This window comes from Desmodus rotundus, chromosome 2 (assembly GCF_022682495.2).
Source record: "Desmodus rotundus isolate HL8 chromosome 2, HLdesRot8A.1, whole genome shotgun sequence".
In the NCBI taxonomy this organism is placed as follows: Eukaryota; Metazoa; Chordata; class Mammalia; order Chiroptera; family Phyllostomidae; genus Desmodus; species Desmodus rotundus.
The window spans coordinates 159,760,138-159,788,007 of record NC_071388.1 but is presented as its reverse complement, the minus strand read 5'-3'; the positions used below and the strand labels follow the sequence as shown (position 1 = coordinate 159,788,007).

Here is a 27,870-nt window from a genome sequence, read left to right as displayed (position 1 = left end):
TCAACATCATTAAAATGTCTGTACTACCCAAAGCAATCTATAGATTCAAAGCAATCCCTATTAAAACACCAATAATGTATTTCACAGATTTAGAACAAATATTTCAAAAATTTATATGGAACCAAAAAAGACCCCAAATAGCCTCAGCAATCTTAAGAAAGAAGAACAAAGTAGGAGGGATCACAATACCTAATATCAAACTATACTACAAGGCCACTGTAATCCAAACAGTCTGGTACTGGCATAAGAACAGATAGATCAATGGAACAGAATAAAGAGCCCAGAAACTCATAACTCTATGGTCAATTAATATTTGACAAAGGGAGCACAAGCATAAAATAGAGTAAAATAGCCTCTTTAACAAATGGTGCTGAGAGACCTGGAATGGTACATGCAAAAAAGTGAAACTAGACCACCAACTTACATCTTACACCAGAATAAACTCAAAATGGATAGAAAACTTAAATATAATCCATGACACCATAAAAGTCCTAGAGGAAATATCCCATACAGCAATATTTTCACCAATGCATCCTATAGGGCAAAGGAAATAAAAGAAGGAATAAACAAATGGGACTTCATCAAATTTAAAAGCTAAAGAAAATATGGGCAAAATGAAAAAGCAACCAACCATATGGGAAAACATATTTGCCAACGATACTTCAGACAAGGGTTTGATCTCCAAAATATATAAAGAACTCATACGACTCAATGACAGGAAAACAAATAACCCATTTAAAAAATGGACAAAGGACCTGAACAGACACTTATACAATGAAGACATACAGAGGGCCCATAGGGATATGAAAGGATGCTCAGTATCACTAGCCATCTGAGAGATGCAAATTAAAACCACAATGAGATACCGCCTCACTCCAATCAGAATGGCCATTGTAAACAAATCAACAAACAAGTTCTGGCGAGGATGCGGAGAAAAGGGAACCCTTGTGCACTGTTGGTAGGAATGCAGACTGGTGCAGCCACTATGGAAAACAATATGGAATTTCCTCAAAAAACTAAAAATGGAAATGCCTTTTGACCCAGTGATTCTACTGCTGGGATTACACCTAAGAACCCTGAAACACCACCTGAAAAGAACCTATGCACTCCTATGTTCATAGCAATGTTATTTACAATAGCCAAGTGCTGGAAACAGCCTAAACGCCCATCAGTAAATGAGTGGATCAAAAAACTGTGGTACATTTACACAATGGAATACTACACAACAGAAAGAAAGAAGGAGCTCCTACCCTTTGTGACAGCATGGATGGAACTGGAGAGTATTACACTAAGTGAAATAAGCCAGGCGGTGAAAGACAACTACCATATGATCTCACCTTTAACAGGAACCTAACAAACAAAACAAAAAATGAGCAAAATAGAATCAGAAGCACGGAAACAAGGAACAAACTGACAGCAACCAGAGGGGAGGGAGGAGGCAGAGAAGAGAGGAAAGAAGGGGAAGGGCCTAGTTAAAAAACAAGTATAAATGGCCCATGGACAAGGACAATAGGGTGGGGATTGACTGAGGGAGCAGGGTGGTGGTGGAGAGGGGAGCAGGGGAGAGCAACAAGGGGAATTGGGACAACTACAACAGAACAACAATAAAAAAAAGGAAACAAATCTTCAATATTTTTATTTGAGAAGTTCAAAATAGTACATATTAGTTTTTTATTTTCTTTTTTAAATGGGTCACTATTAAATAAGAAAATACATAAGAATTTATCAAGGCTTTAGACTTGTTTTTATTTTTTTCCAAGATAAACTTTCTATTTGAATAGAAGTTAATTGTTTAGGAAGAATTTTCCCGTTATCATATTTTGTCCCCCTGAAAGCCCCACAAGGTAAGTATTAGTATTCAAACTTTATAGAAAAGGAAGTAAGTCATTGTAGAGATTCACTTAGAGGGGAGGAAAATCTGTTTTGTTTTTTTAACTTAACCTTTGGATTCTGATCAAGATTCTGGTTGGCTTCAGATTCTGGACCACAGCACTTACTAAGCAGTTACAACATGCCAGGCCCTTGCCTGGGTGTTTGTCCTTGAGTTACTTTTCATCTTTTGGAAAACACTTTAGCAGGAAGTCAAGCCTTTCAAAAGTATGCAAAAGCTTAGGAATCATGATACTCTTTTCAAAAGTAGATAACTCTGCTTTTAGAAAATATTATTGGAAGAACTGTTCCTCTTCATGTAGAGTGCTCTACTTAAGCTCTTCCAAGTGTTATTCATGTTGAAGAATGAGAAACAAGGAGGAGACCTAGGCTGTGTCACTTAAATGTCCTTGTGTAGTCCCAAGTTGAGGAAGCATGTGGGAGTTTATAAACAAAGGACCCAAAACTTTCCGTTCCCTCTACAGCACATGACTGAAACAAAGAAAACTTCAGCTTTCCACAAAAGCCACAGACAATACAAGGTGACAATATTGAGCTCTTTTGTTCATTAAAGTGCCTTTTGAAGAGGCTTTCTTGGGTGTACACTTTACCATCATCAGAAATAAATCTGGCTCTGCTCTAAAGATGGTGCCTAGAAAAATGTCTGCTACACAGTGGGAGTCAATACATGAATGAAAACAAGCAAGTGAATGAAACTTAAAGGGACACCAGTAACTGAAGCCAGTCCCCCAAGGATGAGGATCATGTCAAAGAAAGGGATTCTATAACCCCTCCTCACACCTGAAAGAAATTACTTGGCTAATATTATAAGCTGGGGAATGCTGTGTTTGTTACGCCTCAAAAATGACAAAATAAATTGAAGATCTTAGTTTTATGCTATGAACTGCAGTTGATTAGGGGCAGGATAGTGTAGCCTGTGTTTATTCCCACTTCAGACCAGCTTTCAACTGTTGCATAGATTCAGCAGTAAGGTTCTCCAGCCATCTACCATCCAATTTCCGAACAAACATCAGAAACCCCTGTGAAGGATCACAGTTAGTTCTAAAAACAAAATGACATACGTGAATGATTATAGCATTGTTCACATTTCCAGAAGAACTGCCATCCTTACCAGTGGCCTAGAATGGGCCAAATACCACAGGACTCATTTTGCAACCTTGCAAAATTCTGCCGGCCAGCAGTGAGTGGTGGAGACAAGGTGCCTGTCTTTGTAGTTCCACATGCCGCTCCACTCACTGCAGAGGAGCTGAGGCTGCTGACGGATCTGCGCTGACGCTAGCGTTTCGGGAAGACCACGGCAACAGATCTTTCCTTCCGCACTGCTCCAAATGTGACTTCAGAGAAACAGAATTGTTCCTCCACTGAGTTTTCAAATTTCAGGACTTTTTAAAAAAGAGTTCAAAGCACTTCCTATGTTCTCCTTTTAGAAGAGGCAAACTGCAGAACCTGACTTAGTTAAGATGCTGGAACTGCAATTCAGTCCTCTGAATTCACAAAAAAACTTCAGACAAACAGCTGCCTCCCTTGTTTGGATCTCCCTGCAAGAGGCACTTTTTAAAAAATCCTTACTTAAGGGTACATTTATTGATTTTTTTGAGAGTGAGAGAGAGACAGACAGACAGACAGACAGACAGAACATCGATATGAAAGAGAAACATCGATGGGCTGACTCCCGTATATGCCCTGACCAGGGACTGAACCTACAACCTAGGTGTGCGTTCTGACCAAGAATGTAACCAGCAACCTTTCAGTGCACAGGAGGACATGCCAACCAACCAAGCCACACCAGCCAGGGCAAGAGGTACTTTCATAGAAGGCACGAGCACATTAACAGGAGAAAATTATACACGAGGCTCTTCCCCCACTCCAGAGGTTCCTTCCCCTCTGTCCACCCCCCTCTGTTCTCTTACTGAAACTTGGAGTAAAAAAGGAGAGAAGGTCTGTGCCCCGAAAGAACATGCTATTGTGCAGTCAACTCTAATTCCACAAAATGAAATATAAGACTCGTATTTTCCAGAAGCACTGGGGTTTCAAAACAAATTTCGAGTTCTCTGTGGACTGCAAATGAACCTTGAAGCAAAGGCCTTCCTTTCAGTTAAGCACCATCATTAAGGATATGAGTTGTGTGAATAATATTGATCAAAAAACATTTGATTCGTGCTTTTATTATTCCAGAGATCAATTACTGGGAGGCTGTTCTGTTAGGTAGTCCAGGAATCTGTCCATTTGACTCCAATCTGTTCAAAATGCAATTGCATGCCCAGATAAGAGCTCAACACTGAAGCACGTCACACCTTCTCCAGGTTCCCTGTCATTGAGGAATAGTTAAAATTTGGGTTAACTTAGGTATGACACAATTTGAATATGTGAAACATAGTTCACTTTCTTGTACTCTTGAAGCATTCTATATGCTTCAACAAAAATGGCTTTAAGGATGTTAATTAAGCAACGCAAACATTTATTTGTCTGACCCAAATCACTAGACTTCTTCCATGTCACTGAGACATCTCCAAAATGCAGGGCTTGAAGGTTCAAAACAATTTCTTAAATGTTACCCCCTCACCTTTACAGACTGGCCTGGATGAGCATTAGTTTGTGCCTATTTAGTCAGGATGAAACTGGACAAGGCTAATAGGTTTAGTTCTTTTTCACTACAATTTATTTTATAGACCTGACAAATAACCATACCCTCAGTCATAAATGCATTTAACTCATGAAGTGCTGAAAAATTAGAAATGTCTAATCATTTCTGTCTAGGTGCATTTCAGATGATGAGGGATCTGTTTCAATGAGCAAAGAGGTTACGTTGGACCTTCATGTTTAGGTTCAAGAGTCTTTTCTCTTGGATGATTTCTCACACCACAGGCAAGAATAACTCATCTACCTTTTACTACCCCCCTCCTCCCACCCCGTTGCCTCAGGATCGTTCAAGTACCCCAAGGACATGAGAAGACCTGAAGGAAACAAAGAAGTCAACTGAGTGTCTAAATAGGTCTCTTTTTTTTTTTTTCAATCCAAAGCACAGAAAGTCAAAGAATTCTTTATTTCAATAACCAGCTTTGGAACAGAAAAGGCTTCTGAGTTCCAAAACTCTGGTTTTATTAGGACAAGTTCATACTATAAGCAACAGAGTAAGGAAGAATGTAAAAAGCTTTAAGAGTTAGCGTTTCAGCCCCCAAAGAGATAAAATACAAGAGAATTGGTAGTGTGTGTGGTGGGGGCACAGGCGGCGTGTTGAGGGAGGCTTTTCAGGAGAGAAGAGCAGTTCAGCAAACTTGAAGAAGTTTGGCTATAAAAGGGGAGGAAAAGCTGAGTAGATAAACATGGGCAAGAAAGATGAAGGGTTTGTTTTGTCCTTTAAAAAAAAAAAAGATTGGAGAGGCTGGAGATCATGTATACTCTGACGAAAAAGACCCACCCATTAGAAATGAAAAGTTGAAAGACAGAGGAAATGATGCATAAAGCAAGCGCCACAAGAATATGGGGGTGAATGGGCACAGCACATAGGGGGAGGAATCAGAAGAAAACCTCTTCTATTTTAACCTAAGGAAAGATGGAATGGATGAGTACAAATGGACACTTTAAAACGTATATTTAATTTAGATTTTATATATATTCAATCACCAATATTATCAATGCCTTCCTCTTCTCACTCGGAAAAAGGATAATCTGCTTACTGAACTATCTGTGATGAAGATAAGGAGTGGAAGAAAAATGGCAGGCAGCCAGGTAGACTAGTTTGCTCCGCCTGTAAGGAGTGAAAGAAGGGGTAAGAAGATGAAGTGAATTAGTGTGGGTTAGAGGAGGAGAAAGGAGGAGAATTAACTGATAGCTACTGTGAGGAGCCAGACTTTGGGGAGAAAGATGTGTGAAGAAAATATTTAGACAATCTGGCTACGTGATCTGAAATTAGTTCACAATTTGGTCTTGGTTGATTCCTCGAGAAGCTTTCAGTAAAGGCTTTCTGGAGTCAGATTTGACTTTCACTGTGTTGAACTGTCCTCAAGGCAAACAATTTTATTCGGCTTATAAGGTTAATAGACTTGGTGGCAGGAAACTGAAATCTTGCATGGTAAGAGGTATGAGGGGTGCGGTCTGGCCAAAGATTTGAGGAAAGCAGAAAAGTCTTCAAATAAGTTTTGGGGAGAGTGGCAGAAGAGTATGAGGGAAGCACATAAGGGTTGCTGAGCTATACTAAAGAGTCCAACTGAGACCAGAGGTCATAAATTTATCACATCTTCAACCTGGACTGCAGTACAATTTTCTCTACCTGTGCTTAACAATATGGTTGGAGGCAGGAGAAAGCCCAGAACTGGATTGATTAAGCGTTGGTATCTGGCCTGGTAAGTGCCAAGGGCAGGCTTTGTTCATTTCTAAGTATCTGAAACAACAATACCTGGCAAATAGGAACCACTCAAAAAATCTTTATTGAATGGATGAATGGGAGAACTGAAAGTATGGGTAAGAGGGTGGATACAATGATAGACCATGGTACCCAAAGTGTATGGGGAAGGAAGTGAAGACAAGAGAAGGCTGCAAGGGGAAACAAAAGGAGACCAAAGGTTCCTAGGAGATCGCCCAGGTCTACCATCTATTACCAGTCACGTGAGCACATCACCTACTCAAGAATCAACTTCTCTGAGTCTTGAGCACCCCCTGGTGACTGATCCAGGGAGCTATCTGTCCCAATATCCTCTCTTCAGAACTGTCCTATTTCCCTTCATGCAACACCTTCTCACTCATTCTTCAGACCTGCTCTTTCTCCTCTCTCCTTTGACTTCTGCCCCAGCTACCTTAGGTGCTTCTCCCTCCCACCTTTTCTCTCGTCCTCATTCCCTTTCCTTTCCAATTTGTGAAAACAATCCTGGTCACAGCACCCATCATTAAAGGTAAAATTCATGATATGCCTGAAATAAGGACAAAGACGTCCTTATATTTAAAAATTTTTTAATTCAAAGTCTAGTAAATAGTAAAGTCAGTGAAAGTGGACACACATTTTAAAATAGCCATAGCACACACCATCTTGTAATTAACTTGCATTTCCCCCAGCACTAACATTCAAAACATTTTCCATTCTTGGGATTATGGCTCATATATTTTAATTATTAACCTAGAAGTCCTTTAGCTATTAATTTTTTATTGCAAATGTACATGATTTCTACTATAGGATGAGTTGAGCAGACTTTTAAAAAGTAGCCCAAAGATATTTGCAACATTGTTCCCATAAAGGATTTGTAAATAAATGAGCCTTCTGGATCACAGCTTATTTACCAGTTAGGGGTTAGATATAGTTTTGATTCCTGCTTGAATTTCCTAAAAAATCACAGTGAGTTATTTAAGGAATAACAGTGGCCAAACTTTCTGATAAGTCATCATAATAAGTGGTTAAGTTCTGAAAGGTCAACCAGTCATCTTTTGGCTCCCATCTCCTCTTTACAGCCAAGCTATTTTGGGGATTTCTCTTCCTCATGCTCTTTCTCTTCCCAGCCCTGACACTATTTGTGTCCCCTCGGTGGCATTTTTCCACTCAGGAAAACTGAAATAAGCTCCAAGATTGCAGAAGAGTCTAATTATTTGATGATTGTGGGTCTTGTCTGGGAAAAACTCCAAACATAGATTTGCCATTTTAAGCAATTCCTCTGAATTCTCTCTCTATTGTTAACAATAGTCTTATATTATTGGTTTATTATTGATTTTTTTCTTTCCCTTTACATAAGTTCCCTAGGCACTCCGATTTCCTCTTCTCTCTGTTTTATTAGTTTCTAAGTTCTTGAAGGACCAGATTGTTCTAGCTTTTTGAGTTGCAGAGAACACAGACCTTGCTGTGATCACACACCTGTAATCTTTCCCCTTGGCACTGTGCCTGTTCCTCCTTTATAATCTTCCTCCTTCCTCTTCACCTTACTTTAATATAATCAGCTGCCAGACTCTCTCAATTTTCCCTTTAAAACATATTTCAGATTCATCTTTTTACCTGTGTTCCCACTGGCACCATCCTGTCTCAGGTCACATGCTCAAGAAAGGTTCTTGCCCTGGCTGGTGCAGCTCAGTGGATTGAGCGCGGGGCCTGGGAACCAAAGGGTCGCTGGTTCGATTCCCAGTCAGGGCACATGCCTGGGTTGTGGGCCAGGTTCCCAGCAGGGAGCATGTGAGAGGCAACCACGCATTGATGTTTCTCTCCCTCTCTTTCTACCTTCCTTCCCTTCTCTCTAAAAATAAATAAATAAAATCTTTTAAAAAAAGAAAGAAAGGAAGAAAGGTTCTGATACACCCTCCTAGCCAGCTTTCCTGCCACTTCTGCTCCTTCTCTCCCACCCCCAGCAGCCTACCACACATTCAGTCCATGCGGTAAATCATCTTGCTTATCTCCTGTGAGGGCAGGAAAGCACCTCTCTCTTAATTCTCACAATTCTGCATGATGAGCGTTACTTTCTTCATGACACTCGCAGGAAACTCACTCTCCCACAGGTTACATGTTTCCTCCAAAATTGCCTAATTTGTAAGTGTTTGAGTCACTGCCCCTCAAACCTCAGAAGGGAAGAGTCATCTCTGTTGTAACATAAACAAACAAACAAACTCACATAAAAACATTTGATGTTTAATCTCTCTTAAAATCAAGGAACTAGATAGACTTGCAATGATTACCATATCAAGGCCACTGATTTTCAAGAGACGGATTCATACATGAGAAGTATAAATCCAAGTGTCTGCTCTTAAAAAAGTTTATAATTTCTCTGGTTAGAGTATGTATCTACAACATGCTGGATACACGGTATGTGCTAAACAAATACTTGCTCGAGCCTGGACCAGGGAATGGAGGGAGAGTCCTTGCTGCTGTCTCATTTCGGCCTGCCAGTAATTGCATTGTTTAGTCAACGGACGATTCTTAATATGAACCGCTCTCTCTGACACTTCCTCCTGACCCAGTCCCAAAGACTATCAGGACAATACGACGTTAGGAAAAAAAGACGTTGAGATTACTGGGCTGCCTTCCAACCCACAGGCTTATTTATTTTTTCCTAACTACAAGATAATTATTGCTGGATGTTATTATGGGATTTTTCCATATGTCCTTTAGTTAGGACAGTGATGACCCAATGCAGCCTTTTAATGTACTCTGGTCTCCTGCCAGCTTACCTCATTTCACAACTTTGTCTTTGGTTTTTTATTTTTATGATTATTCAAACTTCCCATTGCCTAATCAATACCTCATTTGGACACTGCTGCTGTAGACTAAATACCTCAACAAAAACTCCTTGGAGAGGGTCTTTTTTGCTTGCACTGGGCTCATTTGAAACAAGTTCTTGCTATGTTCATCATTTTGGCAAACAAGGACAAGTTCAAGGAAATTAGAGGCCAAACTTGACAGAGCACTGGGTGCAGCTGCTGGCCCAGCTGTGCAATGATGCTCAACTGGTCCATTACCTCTAAAACTCAACTATTCAGCACAGCCTCCCCTAGGCCAGCACTCCTGTCGGTCTAACATATTTGGCAACAGCCATTATTTCAGAAATGAATGCTCATGTGTATTTATAGCAAATCGCATGCCTGCTCTACCAACAATTAAAGAGATTAGGATTCAGCAGACGTTGTCCTCTAATTAGGACAAGATGGAAGACGTAGTATACAGAATGCTGCTGTTTGGTCAAGGTTTATCCTTTCTTAACGAGACTGCCATGCTGCTTCACCTCAGTCAAACATCCACCCTCTCTAGGGCCAGGCTGCCCCCTGGAAAACATTCACTTCCTGTGTCTGTCTGATGGAACTTTCCGGAGGCTGATCCTGTTCACAGTGGACACTTCATGTTTCCCTTTCTCCCTCCCTCAAACCACACTGTTGGCCCAACGGACTGCTTTAAGGCTTGTTTTGAATTAACACGTGGACAGCTCTGTGTGGCCTCTAACCTCATTCACTTCTGCCCTTCCCCTGGAGCCCCGGAGTATGTTACGGGCTCACACTTACGCAGCCTCTCCTCTGAACAAAAAGCCCGAACTCGGCCTCTGGGCCGTGAATTCCATCTTGCCCCGCTCTTGCCCATGCATTATTTAAGCTCTCTTCTAGGTGAGCTGGCGTGAGAATTTCCCTCAGAGTCACAACCAGCAAGCGCTTTGCACGCTGTTCCAATGGGAAATGTAGGATATCTGAGAGAGTTCCACCCATTCAGTCTCGATAATGAAACATGATAATCTAATTTGGTAAAAATAAACTGTGAAATCAGAGATTTGAGGAAAAAAACTTTAAAGACGCAATTCAGACGAGCAATCAATGCTTATTCAGTTTTGTACCATCTCAGCTTTCTCCCTGTGCAGATGCTTGAGTGACACTAAATTAAATAATTGACAAATTTTTAAAACGGCTGGAAATTACCATCTGTACTTAATTTTGAAATATAAAAAGGTCCATAGAAAACATCCTTTATGATTATATTGTCCAATAACAGATATAAAACAATACAAACATCCCAGTCACAAAATATAATGTCTTCGAGCAGTCTGGCTCACATATTCAAACACAGTTTTTCAAAACAAAAGACCTCAGGAGGAACGAAATGCTGGGTTACCAACACGCTTTTTTTCAATGAATGGCAAAAGAACTAAGTTTTTAGTTTAAAATCTACCCCTCTCACCCTCACCTCCCCACATAACAAAAACCAGAAAAACGAAACTCACCCACAGGCAGTCCTATAGGCAGTAATGATAACCACCACTTTTCCACATTTCTCTCCTGGATAAACACTGGGCTAAACTGTCCTCTGTTAAGAACTTTTATTAGGTTGGTATTACATTTATACAAAATAAAGGCTACGACTGTAAATAAACATGCTTGCAGCTTCCACTGAAAACAGAGAAAGAGAAACAAGCTCCCTGCGTGGGAACACACTGGTAAATACGTGGATAAAACAAGCTGAAACTTACACCAGACACTTCTCCCAGGTCCAGCACAGCAGTAGCCCTAAAGGTACATTCTAGTGCTTTTTAATCCATGTTCTGCTCTTCTCACTGATGGGACTACTCAGGCACATGGTCAAGTTGCAATCAGCTTCTCCCTCAGTGATGTATGAGAGCTGGGCTGATTTATCTGGTCTTTCTGCAGCATATTAGCACTAATGTTTCTGCGTATGCATCCTACCTTTCTTTAGCCGGAGCCCCGGCTTTATCATTGGTAATCTAAATTAAAGAGCCAGTGAACAGAGCAGGGCTGTTGGCCCCCACCCCTCCCTGTTTTCCATGAAACAATTGCCAGGCAGTCATTCCTGGACAAGGATTCCACTGTTTATTCTAGTGAGCCTCCCCTTCGATATCCCGTTGGGACTGGCAGTCAGTTGCAAAAGGATAGATCGAGCAAGACTGTCTTAGTTCAAAGGTCTATTTATGATTTATTCTCCAAAATGGTACAGATGGCCTCAGGAAATACTAGAGAGAGCTGTCACTTGCCAGTTTTCCAGCTCAGAAGGCAGAATTGACACTATTTACAAAAACAGAGTAATCTGATATTCCACTTACTGCCCAGGGTGCAGTGCACCTTTCGGTGGCTGTTTTTCCCCTAAGAAATCGCTTCCTTTTTTTCCCCATCTTTGTTTTGCTTCTGCAAGTTTAAATGCTTATTTAAATGAGGAATATGAGTGCTATGATTTAGCAAGTTGCATACAAGAAGCATAAAATCCTATTCCTATAAAAATTTGGGAGAATCAATCAAACAAATCATTATTAAACTTGTAACCTTCTGAAAAGATGTGTATAATTCAGGAGTTGTCAATTTCTTTCTTTAAGATGTGTGTAAAATTTCCTCCATCTCCACAAATGTGTGGGAAGAGGAAACACATCAGTACATTTTCATATGAAAATTTGTAATCTCTTGACAATGCTACTGTCTTAGCAGCATCTCAATGCTCTTAACTCAGATTTCCAATGATTCCTTAAATAAGATTAGATTATTTTTCACTTTGAACAACAGAACTTTCTAACAGATGTTAAGCAACAGAATTTGGAGGGTCAATAAAGTATAACAAGTTTCATCTCTATTTTGTATATTTTTTGTTAAAAGAAAACATGATTTTGTCATTTTAAATATATATATACTAAATTTTTAATTTTGTTTTTGAAAATTAACAAAGTATGACATATCAATTTCCATATAAGTGTAAAATACAGAATTGACACTTTTAGTAGCTTTGTAATATTCAATTTTCTAATCTTTGATATTTGCATTGTTTCAAGGTTTCCTTATGAAAATAAAATTTCTCTTGTCATGAATACAAAATACTCACATTCCAGGCCCTTAATCACATTTAAAAAATCAGTGTCAAACTTTCAGTTTTTCAACTTTTTTCAAAATTGCAATCAGGAGAAATAATATTCAAGTGGGCTGCTTGAAGACTATCCAGGGTATCCGTGCTTCTACATTGTATCCCTGGGTTAGACTTTAAACATTAGTATGTTCATTTCTATACTATAGAACATGACTATACTAAACTCCTCCACAAACATCCAGAGTGATTATTTAAAAAATTTAAATCTGTGTTTGTCATTCAGCCGCTTAAAACTCTGCATAGCTTCCCGTCATTCTTAGGAAGAACGCCAAAATCTTTATCATGGCCTTCAAGGACTCAGCTTTATTTCACTCAGAAGGTAAGCCCACCTTCCCAGAACTGACTGGCTGGGATTCAGAGCCATCAATCAATCAAGTATTGAACCCCTGCTTCTGACTAGTCAGTCAGCTCAAGTATGGTATACAAGCACTAGTGTGGTTGTATTTCCAAACAAAAGCAAATACATAGGCCTTTTCCTTTAGTTTGAAGGTAGCACAACCGAAGAGATTTCACTACTTTACAAATCAGTTTATCGACTATGACAAAATCAATATGAAGCAAGCCAGACTCAAAAATACCAAAAAAAAAAAAATGAAGATGAAACCCAAGGATAAGAAGATAAGGATAAGAAATTCATCATTTGATGAATGTTAACCAAAACTGACTTAAGCTAGGGAAGAAAAAGGAAAACATTTAAGAAAGAGTACAAACTCTAAAACAAATGTTGCTCAAGCTTGGTCCTATTGTTATGCTTCCAAGGTCTAAGGTTCACATCAGCTAAATTAATCTTAGGCTTACATTTCTTAAAGGCAACTACCTCATAATTATGGTTATGAGTTTCTTCAATAAACAACTCATCTACATTCATTATACTACTGTATACTACTCTTCTTCAACAGTACTCTTTATTTGAATCACTAAAAGGCCCACATGACAAACTTCACCAGTTTCTAAGTAAGATGGCCCACGGAGCCCAATATCACAGAACCCTGAAAATAAGGGGTGTTTCATAACTAAAGATCTTACAGTTAACCAAAAGTAACACAGTTCTTTCATGAAACTTGTATATAAACTAGTAGATAACATAATGTAAACACCCAAAGACATATAAAGTGTCCACTGAGTGGTAAGATCCTGAGACTGGTCCACTGCATAAGGAATTGACACCTTTCTCCCCACTAATCCCACAGTATTTCCCATACATCTTGCCATTGTCCTGAAATTTTTCACCATTCAATCCTCCTCCTGAAATCCTAAGGATCTGGAATCAAACTGCTTATCTGCCTATGTTCAAGTCACAGACATGACCTTGGGTAAGGTACTCAAACTTACTGTAGTGTGTGTGTGTGTGTGTGTGTGTGTGTAATTCATCTGTAAAGTGGGCTAATAGAGCTCTGCTTCTGGCCATAAAAGTAACTCACATCAAACCAAATTTCCCATGGATAAAAATTATAAACTCTGGATAAAACATTAATGGAAAAAACCTAACTCTCTGAGAGTGACCAAGAACAGGTGGAAACTGTACTCTTTATTCTGTACTCTGTACAATAACTGTACTCTGAGTAATGGAGGGGTGACCCTTGGAGGAATGGCTCTTGATAAATTCCCAATATTTTGCAGCTTCTCCTCTGAGGGCAGGTCCATGAGTCAGCACCACAGCGTAGCTAGATCTCAGATAGACACCCGCTGTCTTACTGGTTGAGGAATCAGAGCATGAGGTTCTGGAAGATGATAACAACTAGAAAATGAGGGTGGAAATTCCAGAGAAAAGGTAGCCACAGAGGGGAAGGCCCAAACTCAATATATAGAACCTGATCAAATCTCTAACTGATTCCAATATTATACATGTATGGAATAGACTCCAACCAGCCCACCTAAGGCAAAAAGACCTCAAGAGATTCCTGCTGCTGTCTGTCACAGCGAAGACAAAATTGGAATTTGAGTTCTGCCAAGTTAAGTGCCAGCTAAAGGAGAAAATCAATACTCTTCAAAAGTATATGACAGAATTCAGAATCTCTGTAACATATGACTGACAATGTCTGAGGTTCATTCTGAAATTGCTAGATATACAAAGAAATACAAAAATATAACCCATCCTCTAAAGAAAAAGTAATCCACAGAGAAGAACTCTGAGATGATACAGATATTAGAATTAGCAGACAAGGATTTTAAAGTAGCTATTATAACTACGCTAAAGAATGTAAAAGAAATATGAGCAGAGAAGGGGAAAATATAAAAAAGAACCAACTTGAAATTCTAAAACTAAAATATACAATATATGAAAAAAATTCACTGAATGAACCTAACAGATTGGGGCTGGGGAGACTATGAGTGAACTTGAAGATAGAACAATGTAACCTATCTAATCCGAAGAATAGGTTAAAAAACTACAAATGAACAAAGCTGAAATGGCTATAGTGATATATGAACTCGATAACAAGGCAATGAGTATTACCAGACACAGAGACATCTTATAATGATAACAGGCAATTTATCTGAAAAAAATAATAAATTCATGAGTTCCAAATAGAACATTTTGAAGCAAAAATGAACAGAAGTATTGAATACACAGACAAATCCACAATCATAGTAGGAGACTTTGTCTATTCTCTCAATAACTGAGAGAACAGCAGGACAACAAAAACGAGGACATAGGAGACCTGAGCATCACTATCAACTACATTGATCTAACTGACGTTCATAGCACCCTGCCCCAGGAACTGCAGAATACTCATTCCTTCCCAGTGCACGTGGTACAGTACCGCGACAGGCAATCTGGTGCGCTATAACCAAGTCTCAATCAATTTCGAAAGACTGAAATCCTACAAAATATGTTTTCTGACCACAATTCAATTAAACTAAAAATAATAACAATAAGATACCTAGAAACCCACAAATATTAAGAAATTGACAAGACACTTCTAAAGAACTCATAGGCCAAAAAATAATCACAGAGAAAACACAAAAATATTTTGAATTAAATAAAATAGAAACATAACTTATCAGAATTTTGTGTGGCACAGTTAAAGCAGTGTGTAAAGGGAAATTTATAGCTTTCAATGTTTATAATAGAAAAGAACAAAGGTATAAAAGCAATGACAAAAGTTTCCACCTAAGAAGTTAGAAAAGAGAGCAAATTAAATCTAAAGTAAATAAAAAGGAAATATTAATTTTTAAAAAGAGCAGAAATCAATGAAATAGGAAACCAGAAAACAATAGGAAAAAATTTTATTTAAGTTGCTTATTTGAGAGATCAACAAAATTGATAAATTCCTCGCTAGACTGATCAAAAAAATTAAAAAGAGGGAATACAAACAACCAGTATCAGGAATAAAAAACAAGATATTTCTAGAGATCCTAACATATTGAAATGATAATAAGTGACTATAATGGACAAATTTCTTAAAAAATAGAATTGACCAAAACTGACAAAAGATGAAATTAAAGATTTTAATAGCTCAATGTCTATTAAAGTCATTGAATATATTATCAAAATCCTTCCCATTAAGAAAACTCCAGTACAAATGGTTTCATGGTGCATTCTATCAAACAAGTAAAGAAAAAAATATTAATCCTACATAAACCTTTTCAGAAAATACAGCAAGGTGGAACACTCCCCAACTCACTTTATGAGGCCAACATAACCCTGATACCAAAATCTGACAAACATACTATAAGAAAAGAAAATTACAGCTCAATATATATGAATATAGACACAAAAATCAACAAACATTATAAAATAAAATCCAATATATAAAGAGGAGAATTATCCTTTAAAAATCATGACCAAGTAGGGTTTATCTCAGGAATGTAATACAGTTTTAACATTTAAAAAATCAATCATTATAATTTACCGTATTACCAGAATAAAATAGAAGAACTATGTGGAATTTTAACACATCCAGAAAAGGCATCTGACATTAAATATCAACTCATGATTTTTTAAAAAAAAAACTCTCAGCAAATTGAAACTAGAAGGAGATTTCATCAATCTTCAGTTAAAATCATATTTAATGGTGACATATTGAACACTTCCCCCTAAAACTGGCAACAAGGAAAGGATGTCCACTCTCACCACGTCCATTCACCCTTGTGCTAATGGTCCTCACCACTACAGTTAGGCAGAGAGAATAAATAAAAGTCATAAAGATTAGAAAGAAAAAATAAGACTCACTATTTGGAAATGACATGATTGTCTATATAGAAAAATCATAGGAAATCTAAAATGGAATAATTATAGTACCTACCTCATATAATTGTCATAAGGATCAAATGACCTTAAATTTGAACTGTATTTAGAACTGTGCCTAATACACAGTAAGCACTATATAAGCATCAAGCAAAATTTTAAAAAATACATAAAATCTGCAAAGGTTACATACTAGCTTATTGATAATACATATAGATTTATTAGTCAGAATAGCCAATAAAGAGCTACTTTTAGGAATAAGATTGTCTTCATTCTGGGGTCCAAGTTATGAAAGAGTTCAGGGCAGGTACCACTGGAATGCCTAGAGAATGGCCCGTTCTCACGGACATTCCTAAAACAGGTCAAGGGAGTGTGTGGATGAAGTGGATTAGTGTGACACTGTCCACAGAGTTACTGCTTTAGATATGATCTAATATGTTTACACACTTATACAAACATATCAAGTTGTCGTTTTTAATGAACACATACCTTGCGATGATCTCATGGCAGAATAGCCATGAAAGACATTTAAGTTTAAAAAACCCCTTGACATCATTGTGTTTACAGTATAACACGATTTTTAAGGCAAAAAGATATGCACACCAACTGCTTTGACATGTGCATAGAAAAATGTCTGAAAATATACGGATAAAAATGTTAACAGCAGATATACCTAAACAGTGGTAGAGGAAAAGAATTTTCTCTTTTTCTTAGCATTTTGTGCATACAGTTTGAATTTTTGATAATATTTATTAACATTTTTACATTATAACTTAAAAATAAAATAAAGAAGAAATCCATTAGTAATGCAAAAAGTATGTCAACGTTTAAAAGTCATAATGTGTAGAGTCTTTTTCTAAGTCAAATAAGATGAAATGAATTTTTCATGTTTCTTAAACCAAAGTAGAGTTTTATTTTATTTTATTTGTTTAAAAATTTTATTTCTTTATTTTTAGAGAGAGAGGAAGGGAGGGAGAAAGAGACGGAGAGAAACATCAATGTGTGGTTGCCTCTCCCCTGCCCCCTACTGAGGACCTGGCTCACATCCCAGGCATGTGCCCTGACTGGGAATGGAACCAGTGACCCTTTGGTTCGCAGGCTGTCACTCAATCCACTGAGCCACACAAGCCAAGGCAGAGTTTTATTTTAGATATCAAGAGTATATTCACCCTGGCTGGTGTGGCTCAGTGGACTGAGTGCCAGCCTGCAAACCAAAGGGTCACCAGTTTAATTCCCAGTCAGGGCACCTGCCTGGGTTTAGAGCCAGATTCCCAGTGGGGGGTGCACACAAGAGGCATCCACACATGGATGTTTCTCTCCCTCTCTTTCTCCCTCCCTTTCCCTCTCTGAAAATAAATAAAATATTTTTAAAAAGAGTATCTTCCAGATGTTTTTGCCTCTAACCTCATTCACAGCATCCCTACTTCCCTATCCCACGTGAGGAGGAGAATTGAAAAGCCAGCTCAGGTCTGGTCTGCGGTTAGGTGCAGGCTCATCAGAACTCAGAGCACTGACAAGGCAGAGAGCTGGATGCCCCTGTGATCCTATCTGCTTCATTCTAAGTCACACCTTCTGGCTGTCCCCAGCTCCTATCCCTGGATGCATGGAGACCATGGAGAGGAATATGGGTCAGAGATAATTCAGTAACACTAGAGGCACAGAGTTTTATTAGAATGACCTTAGAAAATTTCTAATTCACACAACCACTTTCCAGGTAAAGAAATGAAGTCCGGAGAAGTAACTTGTCTAAGGTTACAGGGTTACTAAGTGACCACAGCACGTCTCTGGAACCTCAGGGTAGCATCCTTTCCATCACAACAAAGAGTCTAAAAGGGCATGTCCTATTGATGCTGGACCAGGGCTGTGCCTTCATGAACAAAGAGAGTACATTAGGATGCAGGCTCTATCTGGCGTAGAAGGGAGCACTCTTCCTGCCTTCATCATGGAGCCCCAAATTGGAGTGCAAACATGAAACACTGACGCTGTTATTCATTTACTTCATTACTAGTGTTCCATAAGATGCATATACACTTTCTCTACAAATAATGCATTAGTATAAAACAGAGAATGTTTCCTATTTGAGATATGCCTTCTGGCTACATCATCCAGAGATGCTTTTAGTATCTAACTAACACTAATGAAGGGCTCTTGGTAGAATGTTTTCCACATTTTGGTTATAGACAACAGGAAATATTTAAATTAATGCAATGTGTTCTATTATGTTGCATCATATTTTATAGGGAGAATATAAATCAGCTTATAAAGTGTAGGCTCTGCAATTATTTAACATCAATAAATTAGAAGCCGATTCAAGTTGCCCTGCAAACTTGTCCAAAACGTTAAAGAAATCCCACATTCCTCTCTGCTAAAACAGAGAAGCTACCCTGGCACACAAAACAAGTCAAAATAGCACTCCCAAAGATTATGAGCTAAGACCCATACAGAAAACCCACACTACCTGACATGGAAATAATAAATCGTTCTTACCTCTATATTAATATAAGTTCTCTAAAACCCTCTCCTCTGAGTGGTTACTTATTAACACTGATTAATGATAATAATACATTCAGAATAACAAAATTATTGCCTTATTCTACACATATTTTCCCACTGATACCAGACAAGCCTTCCAATGCTTTATTGTAAGTTCCTCAAATGCATTAGAAATACGATCCCATTACACACGCTCTCGAGCCTGCAGGAAAATATTGTGGGGGTAAGGAAAGGCGTACCCACATTCAGCATAAGAAGCTAAAGGGGGACACCTGAGTGGCAGATTCTGGCTGGACGTGAATGCTACTCACATTTTTCATGTCTCCCTCCCAGACACTTCATTACTAATGATTTTCCAACACTGAAGCTTTTTAAAACTTTGATGATGACAACTCAGTAGGATGATTAAAACCTTCCAGCTGAACAAACAGACCAGGGTGGAGAGACCATCTCCTTAGCATTTGCCACAGAAGGCACCCAGTGCCCCGACTCCACCCCGGTGTTTCATTACAGCGGCGTCCTTTAAAATGTGCCAGCAGCAGTAATAAGGTGACAAACAAACGAATTAGGTGAGCTGCTACAGGCAATTCACTCAAGGTAGTTAAGAATGCTAAACACATTATTATTTTAAATGGCAAGTAAGCTTTAATTAAACTTGAGTTCTATACTAAAAATGAAACTACTAACCCAGCAAAAGGACTGTGTGAATTGAAGGGTGAAGTGTCAAGAAGGTGAAGAAAAATGAACACTCCAACTCTTGATTCACAAGATCAGGACCAGATATCACTGCATTTTCATTGGATGCTGGCTCAGAAAGAAGTAGCTACGGATGTGAATTTAGAATTGAAGGAGTGCATTTGGGGTGCCTCAAGCAGGAGCATGTTTTAAATGGTAAAGATGCTAAGGAAAAACAGAATCAACCCAAACCCAAGATAATTTCTTTCCAACTAGCATCTCACTCTCTCTCAGCCATTAAGGAAAGAAACCCAGCAGGCTGTAGCCCACCCAGGGACTGAGTCTTTCTGTAGGGGGTGGTGGCACATGGTGGTCCATAGCAGAGCCGACACAGTAGCATGACGGCCAACCACCCGTGAAATACATGTGTGTGACAGACCAAACCGATTGGTCCCAGTGCATTACCATAGAAATAAAGATGCCCATGGAGGGATAAGAATCTCCAGAGTTGTCTTGAGATGGACACAGCTGAAACACAGTCCTATTAAGGTAGATCACATGCATGTATTTAGTCCTACAGAATAACAATCTTCTAAATAATTACAGTCTCTTTTGAAAGCTCCAAGTCATTTGAGACTAGACATGTCCATGTCCCTTCTCCCTTTAATATTTTGTCCCAGTCATTTTACTGGGACTCTGATTAGACCCCAGCCCCCAGCACTGGCAAGCAGCAAAGCCCTCCCAGAACCTCCTGTTTTCTTCTCCACCTGCAGCATCTTGCCTGGTTTAGCCTCCTGGGTCTTCCCTCTTCCACCTTCGGCCCAGCGTCCCACCGGAACACACACGATGCGTTCTGTCCCCTTCGCTCTTGGCTTTCTGGTCAGGCAGGATGACCCAGAGCAGGAGTCAAGGAGGAAGCTAAGAGCAGCGCTGGGTGGTGGCAAGATGGAGCAGGGAGGGGCCTGGAGTTGCGCTGGAGAAACCATTCTAAGTCACTACCTCTGGCATCTGGGCCAATCACCCTGCCACACAGGCCATTTTCATATTGCTTCCCTAAATAGTCTGCTCTCAGAGTGACCTTAGAGATACTATTAAAATACTAATGACAGTGGTAAGAAGTCTGTGACAAGCCTGGGTTCCAAGAGCAAAGAGAATTTAGAGGACTGTCTTCTCATCTGTCCTTGTGCCTTCCTCTACTCTGGAGAGGCAACCATGCCACCACTGACTGTGCAACTGCAGAGGGAAGAACCACTGTGTCTAGAACTTAAGAGACCTGAAGCGGCCAGGGTGCCCCTAATTCTCCTATTTGCTCCAGACACTTGTCAGAATAAGACTCATTCATTCATTCATCAAATAACTTTTGGGCACTTTCAAGATGCCTCACCCTGTACAATGCTCTGGACATATAAGGTAATACCAGTCTGTCCTCAGGTTGCTCACCTTCCAGAGAGAGGAGAGCCGTGCAAACTAGCAATTACAAAAATAGTGTGGGAAACTCAGAATGCAGTGGGAGCACATGAGGGGAGCAGAGAGCAGTGAGACAGTCAGGGAAGGGGACAGATGTCTGCGACTGAACATCGGGCCCATTAGAATGTACTTATTTCTTTGACCCACTGGGATGGGAGCTGTGCAAAAGGGCTTTGTCTCCTGCTTAGAGCACAAATCCCAAGAGTGCTGGACTCTAATTCCTGTGTCTACCACAGAGCTTGGTGTGCCATGAGGGCTCAACAAATATTGTTCAATAAATGAATTACCTAAGAATTCAGATCTGCCCCTGGGACTTTTTTTTTTAACAGAATCTTAGAGAATGAGACTTTTAGAGGCCATTTAACAATCCAATCCTCTAGAATTTACAGACAAGCAACTACTAAAATGTTTGCACAGAATAGCAGAGTTGTGCAGAGTGAGTGTGCTGGGCCCCGAAAATATATGCAGGTGAATGGATAGATAAAATGTGGTATATCTGAGAGGGAGGGAGGGAGGGAGAGGGAGAGGGAGAGGGAGAGAGAGAGAGAGAGAGAGAGAGAGAGAGAGAGAAGGGAGGAAAGGAAAGGAAAGGAAAGGAAAGGAAAGGAAAGGAAAGGAAAGGAAAGGAAAGGAAAGGAAAGGAAAGGAAAGGAAAGGAAAGGAAAGGAAAGGAAAAAGAAATACTGATTAACATATACTGCACCCTGCATGAATTTCAAGAAATTATGCTCAGTGAAAGGAGCCAGACATGGAGACCATATATCAGATGATTTGAAGTGTTCAGAAAAGGCACTCATAGAGACAGAAAGTTGACCAGTGGTTGTCAGGGCTGGAGGAGGGGAGATGGGAAGTGACTGCTTGATGGATGTGTGGTTTCCTTATGGGGCAATGAAAACCTTCCAGAACTACGTAGTGGTAACGGTTGCATACCTTACGAGTGTTCTTAGTGCTACTGCGTTATACACTTAAAATGGCTAAATGGTAAATTTCATGTTATATGTATTTTACCAAACTTTTCAAGTCTACATTTTTTAAAAGGCCATGTTTGAGGAATATTTCCATATTTCCCTCCTATCTGCCAAATCCATTCCCTGGTAGCCACAGAGGGACTGGCTGCTGTCCCCAGCCATCTTGTGTCAGGGTGTCTCATGCAGGTGACAACAGAGCCATTTGTTTGCTGCACTCTATCACCATCTCCCTGGTTGGCAAACATCAGGCGTTAATTTTAAAAACTTGGGGCTTGGTTTGCATTTTAATCCTGCCCACTTGAAACTGGCATGCATCATTCAAAACAACAAACACAGGGATGTTCCCCGAGCTGTCAGCCCATCTCATTAAGTGTTGCTGCCATGGCTTGCTGGCTCCCTGACAGTGTAGGAGGCGGCGACTTCTGTCATGTGTACAGCTGTGGCACATTATGAAACACTTGCTGCTCCGTCAGAAATACTGTAGGTTGATAAAGCTCAGGGACTCCCTGTTTCCATATAATCCAAAGTAACTCAGCCTGGCCTGGAATCACCTCCACATGAGCCCTCCTGCCAATGCCCAAGGTCGCCAGGATCAGTGGTGACTGCTGGAGTACCTCTTTTTGCCAATATTATTTGCATATGTATTCCTATCAGACATTCTGTAAGGTTGGTGAAGATATTCTTTCCTTTTTCCCAATAAGAAGACAAGTTGGTAAAGAATTTAATGAGTTGTCTAAGGGTGTCAGTTCATTTAGGGCTAGAACCAGCGTATGAATATGCTTAGTGTTCACAGATTCAATTGCTGTTTTACATGAAAAGTACTATCAGCTATAAAATATTTTCTGCCTCAAAGATGACATCAAACATACTTTCATTCTGAGATTGCTTAAAATATGCTCGATATTTTTTATTGATTATACTATTATGTTTGTCCCTATTTTCCCCCTTTTCCCCCTCCACCTAGTACCCCTCACTCCCTCCAGTGATTCCCCCCTCCTTGTTCACGTCCATGTGTCCTGCATATAAGTTCTTTGGCAGCTCCACTTCCTATACTTGTTCTTAACGTCCCCCGCCCATTCTGTACCTACCAATTTGTACCTCTTACTCACTGCACCTTTCCCCCAACCCCCAGACCCCTTCCCCACTGGCCAACATTCTCCATATCTATGATTCTGTTCCTCTTCTGCTTGTTTGTTTAGTTTGTTTTTTAAGTTCAATTGTTAAGAATTATGTATTTATTGCCATTTTATTGTTCATAGTTTTGACCTTCTTCTTTTTCTTAACTAAGTCTCTAACATTTCATATAATAATGGTTTGGTGATGATGAACTTCCTTAGCTTGCCTCGGAAGCACTTTATTTACCCTTTGATTCTAAATGACAGCTTTGCTGGGTAGAGAAATCTAGGTGGTAGGTCCTTGCTTTTCACCACTTTGTACACTTCTTGCCAATCCCATCTAGCCTGCAAAGTTTGTTTTGAGAAATCAGCTGACAGCTTTATGGGAACTCTTTTGTACATAATTATCTGCTTTTCTCTTGCCACTTTTAAGATTCTCTCTTTATCTTTAGCCTTTGACATTTTAATTATGATGTGTCTTGGTGGGTCCTCTTTATAGCCCTCTTATTTGGGACTCTCTGTGGTTCCTGGACTTGTCTATTCCGTCACTAAATTAGGGAAGTTTTCTTTCATTATTTTTTCAAATAGGTTTCCAATTTCTTGCTCTTTCTCTTCTCTTTCTGGCACCCCTATGATGTGAACATTGGAATGCTTGAAGTTGTCCAGAGGCTCCTTATACTAACCTCACTTTTTCTATTCTTTTTTCTTCTTGTTGTACTGATTGGGTGTCTTTTTCTTCCTTATGTTGCAAATCATTGATTTGATTGTAGCCTTTATCCATTCTTCTGTTGATTCCCTGTAAATTGGGAATCTGTAAATTGTTCTTTATTTCAGTTAGTGTATTCATTTCTGGTTGGGTCATTTTTATGCTATTGAAGTGCCCACAGAGCTCCTTGAGCATCCTTATAACCAGTGTTTTGAACTCTGCATCTGATAGATTGCTTATCTCTATTTTGTTTAGTTCTTTTTCTGGAGTTTTTTCTGTTCTTTCATTTGGGCTATGTTTCTTTATCTACTCATTTTGGCAGCCTCCCTGTCATTTTTTCCATGTATTAGGTAGAGTTGCTTTAACTCCATGTCTTGGTAGCATGGCCTAATGCAGTAGGTGTCCTGCAGAGTCCAGCAGTACAGCCTCCCCTACCCCCACGCTGAGTACTTGAGGTGCGCTCTTCATGTGGCCTGAGTACTCCCTCCTCTTGTAGATGAGTCTTGATTGCTGTCAGCAAGTCAATGGGAGGGACTTACCCAGTCCAGACAGCTGGTAGGACTGGCCGTGACCCCTGGCCAGCAACCACCTCCCTCTGTGGCCTGTGGCGGTGGTTTGGTGGTGCTCCAAAATAGTCTGTAACTGTCCTCTGGGTGCACATTCGCTGAGGTTTCTCAGGTGGTGCAGGCTGTGGTCAGTCTCCATCTGTGTTCTGTCTGGGGCCCCTTGGCATAAGCTATAAAGTGATCTGCACATGGCTGCTCCTACTGTCTGGCCAGGGGCCACTCAGCAAGAAGTACCGGGGTGGGCTCAGCTGTTGCTTGTTTGAGCAGATTTAGGAAGGTCTGAAGCCTGTGCCTAGCCCAGCCTTTCGTATGGAAAAGCCACCATTACCAGCTTGGGTGGGCCTGTAAGTTGGACAGGGTGGACCCTTAGGTAATCATTAAGGTGGGGCTTACCGTGCGAGCCAGGTTGATGGAGATTCAGATATGGTGCTGCTGCACTGTGGCTCTGTGTGGGGGAGAGCTCAGAAAAGGTACAATCATCACTGTCTGCAGTTTTGTCTGGGAGGAAGCCATCCCCCAACTCTCACTCTGATGACAGACCCTTCAGTTCCTCTCTGTATGGCACTCACACCCTTCAAGGGGCTTCTGTGGTGCTGGAGCCCAAAGGGAGTCTGAGTATGTCCATGTGTGGGGTCACCCCAAGAGAAGATGCCTGAGAACCCCACAGTTTCTTCCGCTGACCCAACCCCCACTGGTTTTTATAGCCAGAAGTTATGGGGACTTATCATCCTGGCACTGGAACCCTGGGCTGGGTGTTCTGGTGTGAGGCTGGCATTCCTCGCTTCCAGGACATCCCTCCTTTTATATCCACCACATGTGGGTTTTGGACTAGCTTGTTCAGTGCCTCTGCATCTCCACCTCTCCATCCCTCCTACCCATCTGGATGAATGTGGTTTCCTTAATTCCTTAGTTGTTGGATGTCCACACAGCTCAATTTTTGTGATGGTTCTGAGTGATATTTGCTGTGCAGTTTAACTGTAAATTTACTGTGGTTGTGTGAGGAGGCAAGTTGCATTTACCTACACCTCCATCTTGACTGAAAGACTTTGCTTGATATCAAATAGACTTTTTTAAAAAAACCCTCAGGTTTCCACTTGTGAAATAAAATTTGGAGAGCAAGTACCAAATGCCACATGTCTAAAAAGAACTCCCTAGAGAAAAAACTTCTTTATTGTCAGCCCCAAATCCCAGAGACACACTGTAGCTGAGTTTTTTAATTGTGTTTTTAGATGTTGGATAATTTTCAGACCATTAAGAAGACAATTGTAGCCAAGCCTCACAATAAAACTAATTGAATCTGAGACAGGAGAACACACAGCTGATTCACCATAGGTGTGTAGGAGAGGAAGGAGGCAAATGAGAGGAGGCGAGAGGTCCACAAGTCATTTTCCCTCCATGAAAAGCAGAGCCTGGCTTCACAGTAGAGAAGCCCAGGATGGACGTGTGTCCTCGTCTCCTGAGTGCCTCGCTCTCCAGGCCCCGTTCTCCCATGTGGCACCTAAAACCATCAACAAGCATTAGAGATCTAAACCCAACCTCTGCTTGAGGTCTCATTAGGCCCAGCTTAGGAGGCTGAGATGAGATTTCCGAGAGCGGACAGGGTGAGGCCCCAGCCTTTGTGCCCTTGAGAGATTGAGCCCAGTCTGAGCCTCCCAAGGCAGTGGGCACAGAGCACACAGTTATCCAGTGGGGCACACTGACCAACCACAAAATACAGCCTGATGTAGGACATGTGCAAAAAGGAGCTTTTGCCTTGCATATTACATGTATGTCTATTGATTGTATTCAACATCAAAGGTTAAGCTTCTACAAGTAAAGCAAGTAACACATATGCTACAGTGACCCTGTCTTACAATTTAATGGTGAAAATAGTAGCACTTTTCAGACATAAGCTGGCCAACCACATTTTGTGACAGCAAGACCTACTTCTGCCAACATTCACGTGTACAGCTTTTGAGATTGAGTCGGTGTCACAGAGAACGCCTTCGCAGATTAGTCTTCACAGGTCGTAGACGCAAGGAGAGGAGCCTCGGGGAAACTGATTTTCTGAGAGTCAGTGTTCACATCTATAAAATGGAGATGCAGGTCCACAATCTTAGGCAAACATACAAAATGCCTGCAATGAATTACATGCGTATTCACACTAAGTGGGGTAAATGGAGACTAGAAATAGCCTCATGCCCTTAAGAACAGAGCCTATATTTTTACTGAAGTCATCATCCTTCTCATTCTTTCCCTTTACTCCTCTGGTTTAATTATTTTTAACATCACATACTTCCTGGCAATGCTTCTCGCACCAGTCACCTTTTTCCAGTCTACATGCAACCTAAGCGAAGCCTCATCGTGGCATATATAGACTAATGTGAGAATTTCCCTGGCAGTGCACCACCTCCAACCCCTCCCTCCAAATATCCTTCACTCGATAGCCAGATCATTCTTGTTAACAATCACTGTAATTATTAACAAAGCTCCAACGACTTGCCAGTGTCCGCAGGACCAAATTCAGATTCCTTGACTTAGGTTCTTACCCATTTTCCCATGCTCCACCCAAATTTTACCCCCTTTAACTCTACCACCTCTGCAACCTCTCTCCCTCAATTCCATGCCCTATGTAGCAGACTGTTTTCCAAACTGGCCACAACAGTATTTCCCATCCCACATGCTCTTCCTACAATGTGACTTCAATGTGTTAAAGGTTGAGCTCATGTTCCTTCCCCTTAGTTCTGGGTGTGCTCGTGACTGTGACCAAAGTGGCCATGGATGACGTAAAAGGTAGGCTGTACAATTCAAAGAGCTTCTGACTGGTTCTCTTGGGACACTGGCTCCTGTTACCCAGCCTCTATGTTGCGAGGCAGCCAGGCAGCCACATGGAAAGGCCACGTGCAGGTGTTCTGGTCACTAGCTCCAGCTGGTCCCAACTGACAGCCAGCAGGAACTGCCGGACATGCTGGTAGCGAGTCCTCAGTTGATTCCAGCCCCTAGCTGTCCCCTGAGCTGCCCCACAATGATCCCAAGTGGAACAGAGAACTCTCCCCGCAACTCCACCCCCTGCCACGCTCTATCCAAATTGCTAATTTGTGAGCAAAATAAAAAAAAATTGGTTGTTTTAAGTGACTAATTTTAAGGTAGTTTGTTATGTAGTAATAGATAGAATAGAAGAATATACCCTTCACTTCTTTTTGGCCTTTCTCAAATCCCACCTGCCTTTAAAAGCCCACTGTAGACCTCACCTCCTTCATGATGTTAAGCTTACCTACAAGTGATTTCTCTTTCTCTCTCTCTCTTGCTTGAAGATTGAATAACACTTGAAAGAAAAAAACTTACATGCCTGTATCTTCTTGGGAACTGCTTTCTGTCCTATCTCAGAAAATCTTATACACAACACATGGTCTACACATACTTGTTAGGTAACTAATTTTCTGGCTTCCAGGGTAAAGTAAATACACACATTAGGTACTGAATAAACGACAAACATGATGACAGGTGTTTGAT

At 40.4% G+C, this 27,870-nt stretch overlaps 1 protein-coding gene across 6 annotated transcripts in view; it reads right to left on the bottom strand.

Moving 5' to 3' along the window:
- Positions 1–27,870, bottom strand: part of RAPGEF4 (Rap guanine nucleotide exchange factor 4) — a 278,213-nt gene that overhangs the window by 169,569 nt on the left and 80,774 nt on the right. The window contains exon 1 of one of the 6 annotated variants that reach the window (XM_045196253.3): positions 20,324–20,532. The exons of 3 other annotated variants lie outside the window; for them this stretch is intronic. In XM_045196253.3, coding sequence (XP_045052188.2) covers positions 20,324–20,332 — 9 coding nt within the window. In that variant the 5' untranslated portion in view covers positions 20,333–20,532. Of the gene's footprint in view, positions 1–10,805; positions 11,060–20,323; positions 20,533–27,870 lie in introns of those variants that run through there. 2 more of the 6 variants (XM_071220672.1, XM_053918784.2) reach the window with 2 other exon arrangements.